At 34.0% G+C, this 15205-nt stretch overlaps 1 protein-coding gene across 2 annotated transcripts in view; it reads right to left on the bottom strand.

Moving 5' to 3' along the window:
• Positions 1 to 15205, bottom strand: part of EXOC6 (exocyst complex component 6) — a 231158-nt gene that overhangs the window by 118068 nt on the left and 97885 nt on the right. For both annotated transcript variants that reach the window (XM_044240115.1, XM_044240114.1), the window contains exons 10-13: positions 11161 to 11207; positions 10916 to 11036; positions 9377 to 9448; positions 4253 to 4350 (exon numbers count right to left, since the gene is read on the bottom strand). In XM_044240115.1, coding sequence (XP_044096050.1) covers positions 4253 to 4350; positions 9377 to 9448; positions 10916 to 11036; positions 11161 to 11207 — 338 coding nt within the window. The remainder of the gene's footprint in view (positions 1 to 4252; positions 4351 to 9376; positions 9449 to 10915; positions 11037 to 11160; positions 11208 to 15205) is intronic.

The raw sequence follows: 15205 nt of genomic DNA, 5'->3' as shown, positions 1-15205 counted from the left end.
TAGAAATAAAATGTCTATGTTCATCTCTTAGATATGGGGCATTTTTGTTACTGTAGCTTAACCCAGACTATCCAAATATACTTGCTGTCCAATCATCAACTTTCTTTTAATCAGGAACTCAGCATGACCAATATTTATTGAGCATCTATTGTGTGCCAGGCTCTGGGGTAATTGTGATGAAAATTCCCTACTTCATGAAAATAAAAGCAAAATCTTTGTTCTCAACCTAAGAGGAGATACAGATATGAAAACAAATAATAATGTTTATAATAATGTGTTATACATACAATAGAAGAGGTACAAGGTTGAGAAATAGCACAAAGGAGAAATGATTAAGTTTATCAGAGTAGCTGGGCCTATCTCATGTAAAGTTTTATAAAGAAAACATGAGCTCTGTAGAGTCTTTCAAGATGAAAAAGAAATACTTCTAAAGAGATTATGGAAGAACAGCACTTCCAAAGGATGGAACATAACAAGTAAAAGCATAAGGGGTTAAAAAAAAAAAAAAAGTATAAGCATGGGAGGGAATAAACCACAAGTAGTGCAGTATTACTGGAGTGTCAAGTAGACAAAAGAAATGGTGTAAATGAGGCCGGGCAGATGGATAAACTGAGGCACCCAGATTTTAGCCTGGAGTAATAGGTCCACTACATGGAGGATAAACTGGAAAAGGGACATTAACGAACACAGAGGCCAGTGCAAAAGACTGAAGAATAATCTAGATAAAAGGTGTTAAGGATCTGAATTAAAGCTGTCCTAGTGGGGCAGAAAGAACGTTTAAGAAGTAGAATATATAGACAGGATTTAAAAACTAAATGAGGATTATGAAGGAAGGTGTAATCTAGATATATCTGTGGTTTCTAAACAGGGCAAAGGGACAGATGATGTTAAGTGTCACCTCATTAGAGACATTGCAGAGGTAAAGAAGATCTCAAGAGAATACAGTTTGAGCAGTGGATGAATGATATTTCACTGATAAATGGGCCTAGGGTCTTGATGAGAGGCTGGAAATAAAGGCACAGTTTTGTAACTCATGATGGTGTGCAAGGTAGATACAATAAGACTGTATGGAATAAAACTCTGTTCACCTAAAATATTGTGAGAGGCTTCAGCTAATTCTATTTCCTTCTAAATAGTGTTTTAAAATAAGGGGTTAAAGGAAAAATTATATTATAGACAACAAACAGATGGCTACCAGAGGGGAGGTGAGTGGAGGGATGGGTGAAATAGGTAAAAGGAATTAAGAGCACACTTATCTTAATGAACACTGTGTAACACAGAATTGTTGAATCACTATACTGTACACCCGAAACTAATATAACACTGTATGTTAACTATATTGGAATTAAAATTTTTTTTTAAAAGGCAAGTTACAGGTTAAGAAACTACTAAAAGGCCTGCTTTTCCCTCTCCCACTCCCCCTGCCTGTGTTCCCTCTCTTGCTGTCTCTCTCTGTCAAATAAATAAATAAAATCTTAAAAAAAAAAAAAGAAAAGAAAAGAAACTACTAGAAGGCCATAAATTACTTACTTCACACAAATGGCAAGGAATCATTTATATGCAAGGAGAGATAATTTATTAAATGGTACATTCACATTCTGAAAATGTTAATGTAGTCTTAAAAGGGATTGTTTACTGAACTGAATTCCATGAACAATTACTGAGTTCTTACTCTGTATAAAGCATTATACTTGGGGCTAGGCAATCAAGAATATAAATATAAACAATACTGGTATTCACAATATAGTTGGAGAGAACCACACATGGATACATAAACTATAATAATAGTCAGACTATAAATTCTATCATGGAAATAGCCAAGTTTTAATTATTCAGTAATGATGACAACTTTTACTTTTTTGCCATTGTGAGGTTGTCACTTCACTACTTATAAAATATTTGAAGATTTAGGTCAGAAATAAGAAAAGCTTAAATTCTGCTACTTCTCTTATTTGTTTCAAGATTTTATTTTTAAGTAATCTCTATACCACCCAACAGGAGGCTCAAACTTAACATCCCTGAGATCAAGAGTTGCATGCTATACTGATTAAGCCAGCCAAGTGCCCCTCTGCTACTTCTTAAAAATCTAAGCAAAAAGCATGGTCTAGAAGGGTACTGAAAATACCCATAATTTGGGAATTACTCATTAGAAATGCCAAGCTATCATTCATTCTCCTCCCCATCTACAATGGAGGATAACATTAATCTTATCTCCATCTGAATGAACCATTACCTTCCCAGAGAGAAAACAATACCTCATGGTTTCCCCAATCTTGGGGAACAAACTCATTACTAGAAGTCTTTTTTTTTTTTTAAGATTTATTTCATGTATTCGAGAGAAAGAGACAGAGTGAGAGAGCACATGAGTTCTAGTACAGGGGTAGGGGAGGGGGGCAGAGTGAGAGGATCTCAAGCAGACTCTGCACTGAGCATGCAGCCCGATGTGGGGCTGGATCTCATGACTCTGAGATCATGACCTGAGCCAAAATCTAGAGTAAGACATTTAACTGACTGAGTCACCAAGGTGCTACCTCATACTAGAAGTCTTATGATAAATAAGAGAAAACACATTATATCATAGCATACACATTATAGATTACCACTCCTATCAATAAGCACTACCTGTATTTCTAAAACGGTAAAGATCAAAAATTGCTGAGACTTAATACATGTTTCATCAAGACTGTCAACTCTCCATTTGAGACAACATCCTGACAACATAACCCCTAAGGAATGTTAACACAGAAAGTGCAAATCAGAATTTAACAAAAGTGTATCCCCTTATGAACCACTTAGGTATTTTAAAAAGATTTCTATCACAGTACTCAGAAGGTCAACCCTCCACAGTTTTGAAAACTGATGAGGCAAATGCCAAGCTGATGTTAAATCCTTTCACATATTTTCTGTTTTAATCTCCTCAAGTATTATTGCCTCATCACTTCTATCAATCTGGGCAACCTAGATGTAAGAGCTCACAATTTACATTTTGAAAGAAAGAAAAAAGAAAGGAAGAAAGGGAAGGAAGGAAGAGGGAGGAGAAAAAAGATTTTAGAATTAGGGAACAAAGTTTCTCTTCTCATGGCAATACAAAATTATATAGATCTTAAAATACTTTGTCCATTCCCTGCAGGCAAGTGATTAAAGCAAAAGTAATTTTCCTAATTAGATGCTTTAAAGATTTTTAATCTAATATTGTTTATTAAAATAGCACTTTCTCCAAACAAAATTTAAAAGGTATAGATCTCTGTTTCTAATATTAAATACCTTTGAATACTTACAGCCTTACATCCAATCATTTACTGGAGGAAAAAAAAAACTACAGAGATTAGAACTAAAAGTAGTATAATGAAAAATTTATTATAAAGGGTTCAGCCACTCTGGGAGAAACAGTATGCTGGTTCCTCTTCCTCAATTTATTAAACATATGTACCATATAATCCAGCAATTCTACTTCTGAGTATATACCCTAAAGAACTGAAAACTCGAACTCGAACATGTATCTGTACATCAGTGTTCCCAGCCGCATTACTCATGACAGCAAAAAAGGTGCAAATGACCCAACTGTCCATAGATGGATAAATGGATAAATAAAATGTGGTCATATCCATATAACAGAATATTATCCAGCTTTGAAAAAGAATGAGATACTAATACATGCTACAACATGGGTGGACCTTGGAAACATTATGCTGAATGAAATAATCACTGTAGGAGTCCACTTATATGAAGTACCTAGAGTAGCCAAATTCACAGAGACCAAGTAGAATGGTGACTGCCAGGGGCTAGAAGAAGGGATGAGGGAGTTAATGGTTAATTGGTACAGTTTCAGTTTGGGAAGATGAAAAAGTTCTGAAGGATAGTAGGGGTTGTTGCAACAATATAAATGAACTTAATGTCACGAAACTGTACATTTTAAAAAGGTTAAAATAACAAAATTTGTTATGTATCTTTTACCACAATGAAAATTTGTAACATTTTAAAAAAAAGATTTTATTTATTTGACAGAGAGAGAGACAGCCAGAGAGGGAACACAAGCAACAGAGTGGGAAAGAGAGAAGCAGGCTTCCCACTGAGCAAGGAGCCCGGTGCTCCATTCTAGGACCCTGGGATCACAACACAAGGCAAAGGCAGAAACTGAATGACTGAGTCATCGGGCGCCCCAATAAGCATTTTTTATTGCTAAATGTAAAATCAATCATTTTAGCATTTAACAAACTTTTTCCCTTTTAAAGTTTCATGGCTTTTGACTAACCTGAAAACTCCAGCCCATTTCTTAAGAAGTGTTTCATTGTATTGATCTCTTATTTCAAATAAAAGGTCAAAAAGTCGGTTCACTGGAAAACCATAACCCTAAAACACAACAAAGTGATAAACAAGTCAAATAAATACGTATACTCAGTAAAGAAGTGTTGGGAATACTGAAGAATTGTTTTAAAGTGATCACTATATCATATTGTATGTCATTCTACCAGCACAAAAAGAAAGCCTCTTTTTTACTTTCTACTAGGTTGCATTAGGGTAAAAAAGAATCTAGAAAGAGTTTTAAGAAGCTGGAATAATTTTTGTATTTCTTCTTTCTTTTCAATCTGGATTACACTGTTAATCTTAAAAAGTATTAGAAGTCAAGCCTGAGGAAAAGTTCAGGTTTAGTGATCTACATAATGGTATCTTGGAAAGTGATCCCTAAAAAGGATAAAAGAAGACAAAGAAATATATTTTGTCTGAAACAGGCTGGCTTCCTTTTGCACCTTCAGTTTAAGATCGACTTCGCTGTATAGGAGAAAAAATATACCTTTCCATCGAACATACACTCTCCCGAACTTTATTCCTTTCCAACTCGAAAGTCACTAAAATTTTACCCATTTTCAGGACAAAAGATTTCTGTTGTATCAGAGTTTTCCCTTCTTTCCCTTCAAGGTTTCCACCTTCCTTATTTTTTGATCCTACTCACTATTATCTTTAACTTCCACTAGTTCCTTTCTCTTTGCTAAATAAATATGCTAACTACCTACCATCCTTAAACCAAGAAAAGTAATAAAAAACCAAAAAAGCCCTTCCTCAATCTGCTGTGCCCTGCCAGATGCCTTCTTTTCTTACTCTCTTCATAGACAAACCTACTACAATCTAACTGCCACTCCTATTCCTTTAAAATTGCTCTCAACAATGTCACAGATTACCTCCTAAATATAGAAGGCGATGATGTCTCATTCTACATTACCTCTCTTGAAACTTGTCTGCTTTGAATTCTGTAACTCTACTCTCTCTCTTTGTTCTCCTCTTGTTTGTGAACAGTCATCCTTCTAGTTGCCCTTTTTCTTCTATCTCCACCCTTGGATTTTTCTTCTAGGTGTCTAGCATAACTTGACGTCTACTGACTTCAAACATATTTTCTCTGATTATTCTGAATCTACATCTCTAGTTATGCCTCTGGAAGTTCCAAATATTTAATTCCAATACCTGTGAGACATCTCCAATCAGTATGTTACAAGCATGCTAAAGTTAACTTATCTCATCCCTTTCCAACTAAACAAAGTGCTTTTCTTATTTCCTATCTGTGTTAATAGTTCTACCACCAATCCAATTTATCAGGAAAGAAACCTGAAAAACATCTAAACCCCACACACAAACATATCTAATCATTCACCAAATTCTTTTGATTTTACCTCCTTCAAAAATCTCAAATCTATCATCCCTCTCTAGGACTTATTTTTTTCCAGAAGTATTCTCAGTGCCACTGCTTTATTTCAGTCCTTCACAACTCTTGCCTTGACTGAAGTTCCAACCATCTGTCTATTTCAACTCAATCTATTGCCAAGACTCTTTAAATTATCATTTAAAAAATATGATCATGCCATTCCTCTGGTTAAAAATTACCAAAGATTTATTAAAGTCCCACAATTCTTGCCATAATTTAGATCAAACTAAAGTCCCACAATTCTTGCCATAATTTGGATCAGTTTCATTACCACTATTTGCACTTCTTTGCTCACACACGTCTACTATAGTTTCTATCACAAACTACTCGACCAATCTCATGCTCATCATACTAACACTCTATCTATAGTTTATACATGCTGTTTTATTTTCCCTGCCACTCATGCCCCTTTCTTGATATGTACTTGATGAATTTATCTTTTAAAATCCAACTCGCGTTTTAACTTCTATACAGACTTTCCCAACTCTTGGAATCAGTTAGACATTCTATCATCTGTGAGGTCAAAGCTTTTTAATATACTGCTATATTAATATGTCTTATGCATCTTGTTTACAACTAAACTGTAAATTTCTTGAAGGATTTTTATATCTCACTGTCTTACTGATTTTTATATCTCCATCATTTTACACATCATCTAGCTACTAGTACATGGTGGGTACTCAAAAAATATTAGTGAATGAAATCATAAATGTTTACTTCTGATTTACTGAATAGGCAATAAATAGGTCAAAAAAAGGGCAAAAAATATGCTAGTGTTACTTTTTAATGTTATTTAGTCAGCTTTAAGTAACAAAATGAAATATGAAAAGAAAATTTTCCTTAGGGTGGCAAAGTGCCAATTTTTAAATACTAATTATCATGCAGTATTCTTTAATTTTTGTGAAAGACCCTCCCCAATTCTTTAATTAAAGGTATAACTTGAAAGGTGCCTGGGTGGCTCAGTCATTTAAGCGTCCCAACTCTTAATTTTGGCTCAGGTCATGATCTCAGGGTCATCAGGCTCCGTGCTGGGCATGGAACCTGCTAGAGATTCTCTCTCCCTCTGTCCCTCCCCACCACTCTGTCTTACAAAGAAAACCAACAACAACAAAAAAAAAGTGTAACTTTTCAAGTTCAAGTTAACTATGTATAATAAAACCCACCTAATACTCAGCCTGTCAATTTTCACTGGAATGAAAGTACTGCAGGACTGCTGAATAAGTAATAAGGATTCGTTTGTTTTCCTCAATCTTATTTCAAAGAAGTTAAGATTAGAAAGGTACACTTACAAGGGCTTATACATCCATTACTATTACTTTCTAATGCCTCTATTACCTGATATTGTCTATTACTCTTCTCCAATTCTCTAGAGATCCTTGGAACCACAGCACATATTCTACCTTTAATTGTACTCAAAGTGCCAATTCAGAACAGTTCATTATGGTTTACAAATGGGAGCTTGTACCAGAATATAAATCAATGCAGCTAACTTACAGTGAGAAAATCTTGCTACAAAATAAATGCCAGTTGATCTAAATTTTGTACTTAGTGATGTAGCTGATTTACATTCTGACAGAAGCTCCTTTTTGCTATGGATCCATAACAGTTTTTGGACTAGTAACCCTTTCCAGACCAGTGAGTGGTATCCCTACCATGCTTTGAGTAGTAATGCTTTGAGTCATTAAGGATAGCAAAACTCCCCCTCACATTATTTAGAGATAGGCCTAAAAAAATTAAGGTAGTCTCCGATAAAACTTAACAAAAGTTGTTTTTTTTTTTTTTGCCTAGAAATCAGTATTACAGATATATGTCACAAAATTTATGAAAACAAAAAAATCCACATTATCCCAGTGTTACAGTATAAGGCAGAGAAATTAATAAAGATATAAGACGATAAAATAATTTACTGAAGGAGTATGTGGAATCTTTTTAGGTTTAAGATTAAAGTAGGCAACCATTACTCTAGGACGTAAAGAATCTTGTGATGAAGCAAGTAGTTTCAATTAGCATTTCCCAAAGTATATTATATGAAGCTCTAAATCTATGAGATGTCATATGGGGGGGGAATACCCAAGGATCAAATATATCAGGAAAATGCTGCATAAGCACCTTCCTTTTGGAATCATATGGCATAAATTTGCTCTGAGAAAGACTTTTAGTGGAGAAATCTGTGTTACTTCACTTATTTCCCAAATGTTTTAGAACGCAGAACTCTTTTTATTTTTTATTTTTTTTAAGATTTTATTTATTTATTTGACAGACAGAGATCACAAGTAGACAGAGAGGCAGGCAGAGAGAGAGGAGGAAGCAGGCTCCCTGCTGAGCAGAGGGCCCGATGTGGGGCTCGATCCCAGGACCCTGGGATCATGACCTGAGCCGAAGGCAGAGGCTTTAACCCATTGAGCCACCCAGGCGCCCCCAGAACTCTTTTTAAAGTAACATCTACTATCGCACTTTGGAAAACGTTAATCTGTATTTCACAAAATGTTCTTCCAAGCATAAAAATCCCAAAAGTTTAAACATGAAAACAAAATGCAACAATTCTTGACCTCCATGATCAAGAAAAAGGGACAAACTTAAAATTAATTCAATTTTAACCTTATTTTTAAAAAGAAAAAAAGCAAGACTCAAAGAAGTAAAGTGATTTGCTCAGTCCTAGTACACCTGAAATTAGGAAGGAAATGAGTGGATACAGCTTTCAAACTGTATGTTTTCATATTTGTTATTACACTTAAAACTCAAAACAATCCCGAAAACTAGGAACAAAACCATTTTCATGAGGATCTAAAGCTTAGGAAACCTATAAATATACAATTAGTCAATAGAAGAGGTACAAACTCAGGGTCTTGTGTGACTCTCAGAGCCCATGCTAAGGCAGAACTTGCATTTTCTCATTTCTAGTTCAAAGTTCTTTCCACTATACCATGCACTTTATTTTTTTAACTACAAAAATAGTTTATCTAGACAAAAACTTTATTCTAACTGAATGACCAATATTTTATTTATTTTTTTAAAGATTTTTTTTTTTTTTTTGATAGAGACACAGCAAGAGAGGGAACACAAGCAGGGGGAGTGGGAGAGGGAGAAGCAGGCTTCCCACTGAGCCAGGAACCCAGTGTGGGGCTCAATCCCAGGACCCTGGGATCATGACCTGAGCTGAAGGCAGACACTTAACGACTGAGCCACCCAGGTCCCCCAAATGACCAATGTTTTATTTATTTATTTTGTTTAATTTAAAGATTTTATTTATTTATTTGACAGAGATCCCAGGCAGGCAGAGAGGCAGGCAGAGAGAGAAAGGGAAGCAGGCTCCCTGCCAAGCAGAGAGCCCGATGAGGGCTTGACCCCAAGACCCCAGGATCATGACCTGAGCCAAAGACAGAAGCTTTAACCCACTGAGCCACCCAGGCACCCTCAAATGACAATATTAAAAAAAAAAAAAAATGACAATATTTTTTAAAAATGGTAATAATTCCTGAGCTCTGTCCAAACTTCAAAATCAGGAAGCTGGGGAGGATGAAAAGTCTTGGGTAACAGGGAATACCAATACATAAGCAAACATTTGCTTACTACTAATTTATTACCATTAATCCATAATAAAAATAAATAAGTATGTTCTGTATTTTGTATATCTTTAAGTGGTCAAAATAGACATTAAATGAATGTTAGATTATCACCCACCTGCAAAGTATCTGCAAATATTACAATGAGATTCTTCAGCTCCAATACAAGATCAGGATCAGTACAATAAGACTGGGGGAGAGAGGTGGAGGGATGGAAATACAAAGAAACAAATATAAACCAGAGTCATTTGGCTAAAAACAAATAAAACCTGAAAATATTTCCTTTAGTATGACAGACTTCCAATAAATTTAAAATCTTGGTTATTAGTTAGATCCATGGCTGGTTTCATCTATTCAGTAAAAACACTTAGAGAAAGACTATAACATAATGTACCTGAAGTATCTATATTACATGAAAAGAAATTTTCCTAAAATTTGCATGCACTAACCTCTGGTCAAAGCAATGATGCTTATATTTCTAAAAGTTTCCAGATTTTAAGGAACTAGTTATATTTAAACCAGTTATATTTAAACTGAAAAATGGTTTATATATAGACCACATATTTTTACTTTTCTATTATTTTTCTATTATTCTTTTTATTCTCTTATAAAAGAGATATAACATACTACTTTTTCCAAGATAAGAATGACAACTGAAGTATTTTCTTAATAATTCACCAAAAGTAATGAAACTCATTCTGTCCCCTTCACAGCATTTAGTAAGATTTTGTGTGATATGTTGCATTTAATACTTATGACTTTGTATTTGATGTCATATAATTAATAGGAAGCATACTATAATTTTACACACTCAGAGCTGGTCTGAATATAAACCATAATAATAATATTTTGTTCTTTACTAATATGTTAGAAAAAGTTACAGTTCACTGGACAAATACTGTATAAATAATCTATAATGCTATAAATAGAAATTGAAATACTACTTAAGCTAATAATCATTTAAAATATTTTCAAGCTGTATTTTCAATAAAAAATTATAAATAATAATTACAAAATTTTAAGTATGTAGAGATTTTCCTGAACTACTAAAACTATCTTAAGAAAGTCTATAATAAGCAATTATTAATTTCACAGTCTCTATAAATAAATAACACTAACATACTACTTCCACGAAAGATATTATTATGCAAATATTTAGTCATTTCACTTTCTTTCATTAAAAAACCTCTCAATACATAAAGGTTCATTATTTCAAATGAGTTCAAATATTGACAATTGCGTATTTTTAAGAAATGTATAATTGTATTACTGCAAACAAATTAGAAACATCGAAGAACAAGTTCAACTGTTAATGGTGGAGTTTATTTTGAAAACAAAGAATTTGGAATGATAATTAAAAACCCTTTCTTCATGGTGCTTTTCAGTGATCTAATGAAGAGGTCAGTTGAGACTAATGAGACCAGCTTAATTCTTCATTTTCTATAATGCTGGACTAAAAGTGCTTTGGGAAGCCCCAGTCAGTTGCAAAATCACAGCCCAGTATTCCAGACAAAAGCCTAACATTACTACTTCTAAATTTGAGTTGTTACCAAAAATGCAGAAAGTTGGAGGTACGGTTTTCTTCTGACATTATACATTTCAGAAGTTCTTAAAGTAAATGAATTAAAAATTTAGTAACATAATTTGTCTGACTTACTGAGTGAGCTCTAAGGACAGCAATTATCTTTGAGAGGGCCATGTTCCAAAGTTCATCAGTGTATGCCCTGGTTACTAATCCTTGGGTCACATGTAAAATGTGATCTTCCACCACAAAGAACCTAAAAACAGTAATTACCAACATAACATGTGTTTAAAAAAAAATTAAAGCCCAAATAGAAAACAAGCAGTTCTGACATTTATCATAATATAAAAATAATAGTTATTTCCATATTAGATACATACCCTACAATTTGAGTGAAATATCTTCTATAGCCATCAACTGTTTCATGCTTCAAATGAAAAATAAAAATTAATTTAAACCAATAAATACTGATAACATAAAAGTAAGTTCCAAGTCACTATAACATTTATTAACAAATATTTAGAGAGTCTACTATATATTGCACACATTTTTTAAAGGACCAGAGATACACTAGTAAAAGCCAAAAAGTTCTTACCCTCGTGGAACTTACATTCAAAAGGAGACAGACAATAAACAAGTAAGAAGTAAATATGATTTCAGAACCCTCTTCTCAGCAAGCTAGTTCAAGCCATCATACTTTCTCACTTGTGCTGTTACATCATTCTCCTACCCAGTCTCCCCAGCTTTCGGGCTTCCTCCCTACAGACTATTCTCCAGACAGCTGTCAGAATGATACTTTTCAAAGAGTAATCAGATCATCGTTATCTTCTGCTAAAAACCTTCGAGTGACTTTATATTCAAAATAAAAGTCAAACTCCTTAAAAATGATCCATAATTGCCTCTTAATAATTTCAACAAAAAGCATATAGGAAAATAATTTGATTATTTGAATTTCATTCTTAGAAGTTTGTTACATGAAATATTTCATTATTTTAATTAAGTTCAAATGTTACATTTTGTATATTTCATAAGTATGATCAAAATTTTCAAACATCTGGGGTGCCTGGTGGCTCAATGGGTTAAGGTCTCTGCCTTTAGCTCAGGTCAAGAACCCGGGGTCCTTGGATGGAGCCCCACATCCGGCTCTCTGCGCAGCAGGGAGCCTGCTTCCTCCTCTCTCTGCCTGCCTCTCTGCCTACTTATGATCTCTGTCTGTCAAATAAATAAATAAAATCTTTAAAAAAAAATTTTTTTCAAACATCTGGGGTTTTTTCCAGGCTGTAGGAAAACAAGTGTTTTTACCTTTTAGCTTTAAAATACTGTGATCGGGGGCACCTAGGTGGCTCAGTGGATTAAAGCCTCTGCCTTTGGCTCAGGTCATGATCCCAGATCCTGGGCTTGAGCCCCCCACCCCCCCAGTAGGGCTCTCTGCTCAGCGGGGAGCCTGCTTTCCCCCTCCCCCTGCCTGCCTCTCTGCCTACTTGTGATCTCTGTCAAATAAATAAATAAAAATCTTTAAAAAATAAAATACTATGATCAGAGAGAAAGGAGTTTACATGACATCAGACCTGTGACATTTCCCAACACTTGTTTTATAATATGCATATAGTCACATTTTAGAATGTCCCATGTGTGCTTGAGAAGATGTTTCTACAGTTGATGAAACAGGCTTCTACATGTTCCATTAGACAAGTCTATTATTAAGCACGTTGTTTATACTCATTGATATTCTACCTATTTGGTTTATTACATACTGAGACATGCTTAAAAATCCATTATGGATTTTCTACTTATCTTTTCAGTTGTGCCAATCTGGCATTATACATTTCTCAGTCAATGCTATCAAGTGTTTATTGGTTTCAATTATCATTTTTTATCAACTCTAAGACATGAATTTTTTTATCATTCTAAATCTTTCTATATTTTTATTTATTTATTTATTTATTTGACACAGAAAGAGAGATCACAAGTAGGCAGAGAGGCAGGCAGAGAGAGGGGGAAGCAGGCTCCCCACTGAGCAGAGAGCCCGACATGGGGCTCAATCCCAGGACCCTGAGATCACGATCCGAGCCGAAGGCAGAGGTTCAACCCACTGAGCCACCCAGGCGCCCCTAAATTTTTTTATATTATGTGAAATTATATACTCTACTTCTACTCTTTTACTGGTTACTCCAGAAATTATATTATGCATACTTAAGTAATCAAACTCTAAAATCAATCAATATTTTTACTCTTCTGGACAATTCAGAAAATTGTAGCATAGTTTCATTTCATTAACTCCCACCTCATGTTTATGCTTTTGTTGTGTATTTTAATTCTATCTTGTTTTAAAGTCCATAATATTTTATTAACATTATTTTCTACAGTTGACATAGATCTGCCCACATATTTATACTTTATTTGCTATTCATTCCTTCTAGCATCTCATATCTTCCATTTGGCATCACTTTCCTTTTTCCTGAAGTAGGTTCTTTAGAACTTCCTTAGTAAGGGTGCCTCAGTGGCCAACTCTCCTCTTCTTTGTCTGAAAATGTCTATCTTTGCCTTTGTTTCACTGAATATAGAATCTTAGGTTAAAAGTTATTCCCCTTTGGCATTTAAAATATTCCACTGTTTTCATTTCTTGTGGGTAAAAACCTAGGAGCAAGACTGCTGGATTGTGTGATAGGTGTATGCTTAACATTATAACAAACTGCTAAACAATTTTCCAAATTGGCAGCATAATTTTTATACCATGAGAAGTGTATGAGAGTTCCAGTTGCTCCACATGTCATCAGCACTTGCTATTATCAATTTTTAATTTTAGTCATTCTAGTAGGTATGTAGTAGTATCTCATTGTGGCTTTAATTTGCATTTCTCTGATGAAAAATGATATTGAACATCTTTTCATGTGCTTATTTTTCATCTGTGAATCTAGTAAAATGCCTACTTGGATCTTTTATCCATTAGTTTGTCTTTAATTATTTAGTTAAATTCTTTATATATTCTGAATACAAGCCCTTTTTTAGACATGAGTTTCGCAAATATTTTCTCCCCATTTGTATCTTGTTTTTTCACTTTCTTGACAATGCCTTCTGAAGAGTAGTTTTTCATTTCAATGTTCAATCTGAATTTCTTTCTCCTACAGTTCATGCTTTATAGATCTCGCCTAAGAAAATACTGCCTAACCCAAGATCAAAAAACCTTTGTTTTTTCTAAAAGTTTCATAATTTTAGCTCTTGCATTTAAGTCCATGATCCATTTCTTGAATTTCTGAGGTAAAAGTCAATACTCTTTTTTTGGCATATGGATAATTTAATTATCTTGTAGTCAAAAGACATACTTTGAATTATTTCAAGTCTTTTATATTTGTTGAGATTTATTTTATAGCTCAGAATATGATCTATCTTGGTAAACCTTCTATGTGCATTTGAAAGGCCTGTGTATTCTACTATTTGGGGTGGAATATTCAATAAATGTCAATTAGCTCAAGTTAGCAGATATTATTTTTCAGGTCTTCTATTTTCTATCTTTGTGTTCTGCAATTTCACTGTAAAGTCTCCCAGAGTGTTTTTCTTTTTATTTAACCTATCTGGGATTCCTTGGGCTTGACTGTCTAAGTTTCTATTTCCTATTCATATTGGAAAATTCTCTGCCATTATGCCCCCAAATACTCCTCTGTCCCACTTATGCTATACTCTCTTTCTATAACTCCAATTAGATATGTTAGACTTTCTCTCTATATCCCCTCTATTTCTCTTCTGTGTTTTTATCCTCTTGTCTCTCTGTGAGGCTTTCTAAATAATTTCTTCAGATCAACTAAGAGAACTCACCAATTGCTAAACCTATTCATAAAATTTTTAATTTTGATGAATATAACTTTAATTTTAGGGATTCTACTTCATTTTTCTTCCTTTTGGTCATTCCTTACAGTTTCCTGTTCCTTATTTATACCAACAAGCTTGTCTTTTATTTCTTTAAATATAATAAATAGTTATATTAAATGGCTAATAATTCAAATACTGAAAATCTCTTGGGATTTATATCTGTTGCCATATTTTTAATGATTCGCACTTGTTTGATAATTACTTTTTACTGTGACTTGTTAATCTTCCTTGAAACTATGACATGAAAGTTCAGATCTCTGCATTTTCTTCTATTAGGCAATATCAGTATGGAATAACTTCAAACTGAATTTTCAACTTGAGTTTTTTTTAACTATCCAAATAGAATGAATTTGTGTTGCAAACACTTGTGAGAAATGGCTTGTTATGTATTCTCAGAGATCTTTTTCCCCTTGTTCCTTCAGCGTTGGTGATATAGTGGTGAGCATAGCTGCCTTCCCCTTGTTCCTTCAGCACCAACATTTAAAATAGGCAATTTCCCTATAACGTTTAACAGAAAGAACAGACAGTTTTTGCTAGATTTTTTTTTTATAATATTGT

Source organism: Neovison vison, chromosome 2 (assembly GCF_020171115.1).
Source record: "Neovison vison isolate M4711 chromosome 2, ASM_NN_V1, whole genome shotgun sequence".
Lineage (NCBI taxonomy): Eukaryota > Metazoa > Chordata > Mammalia > Carnivora > Mustelidae > Neogale > Neogale vison.
This window is presented reverse-complemented; position numbering and strand designations above follow the sequence as displayed.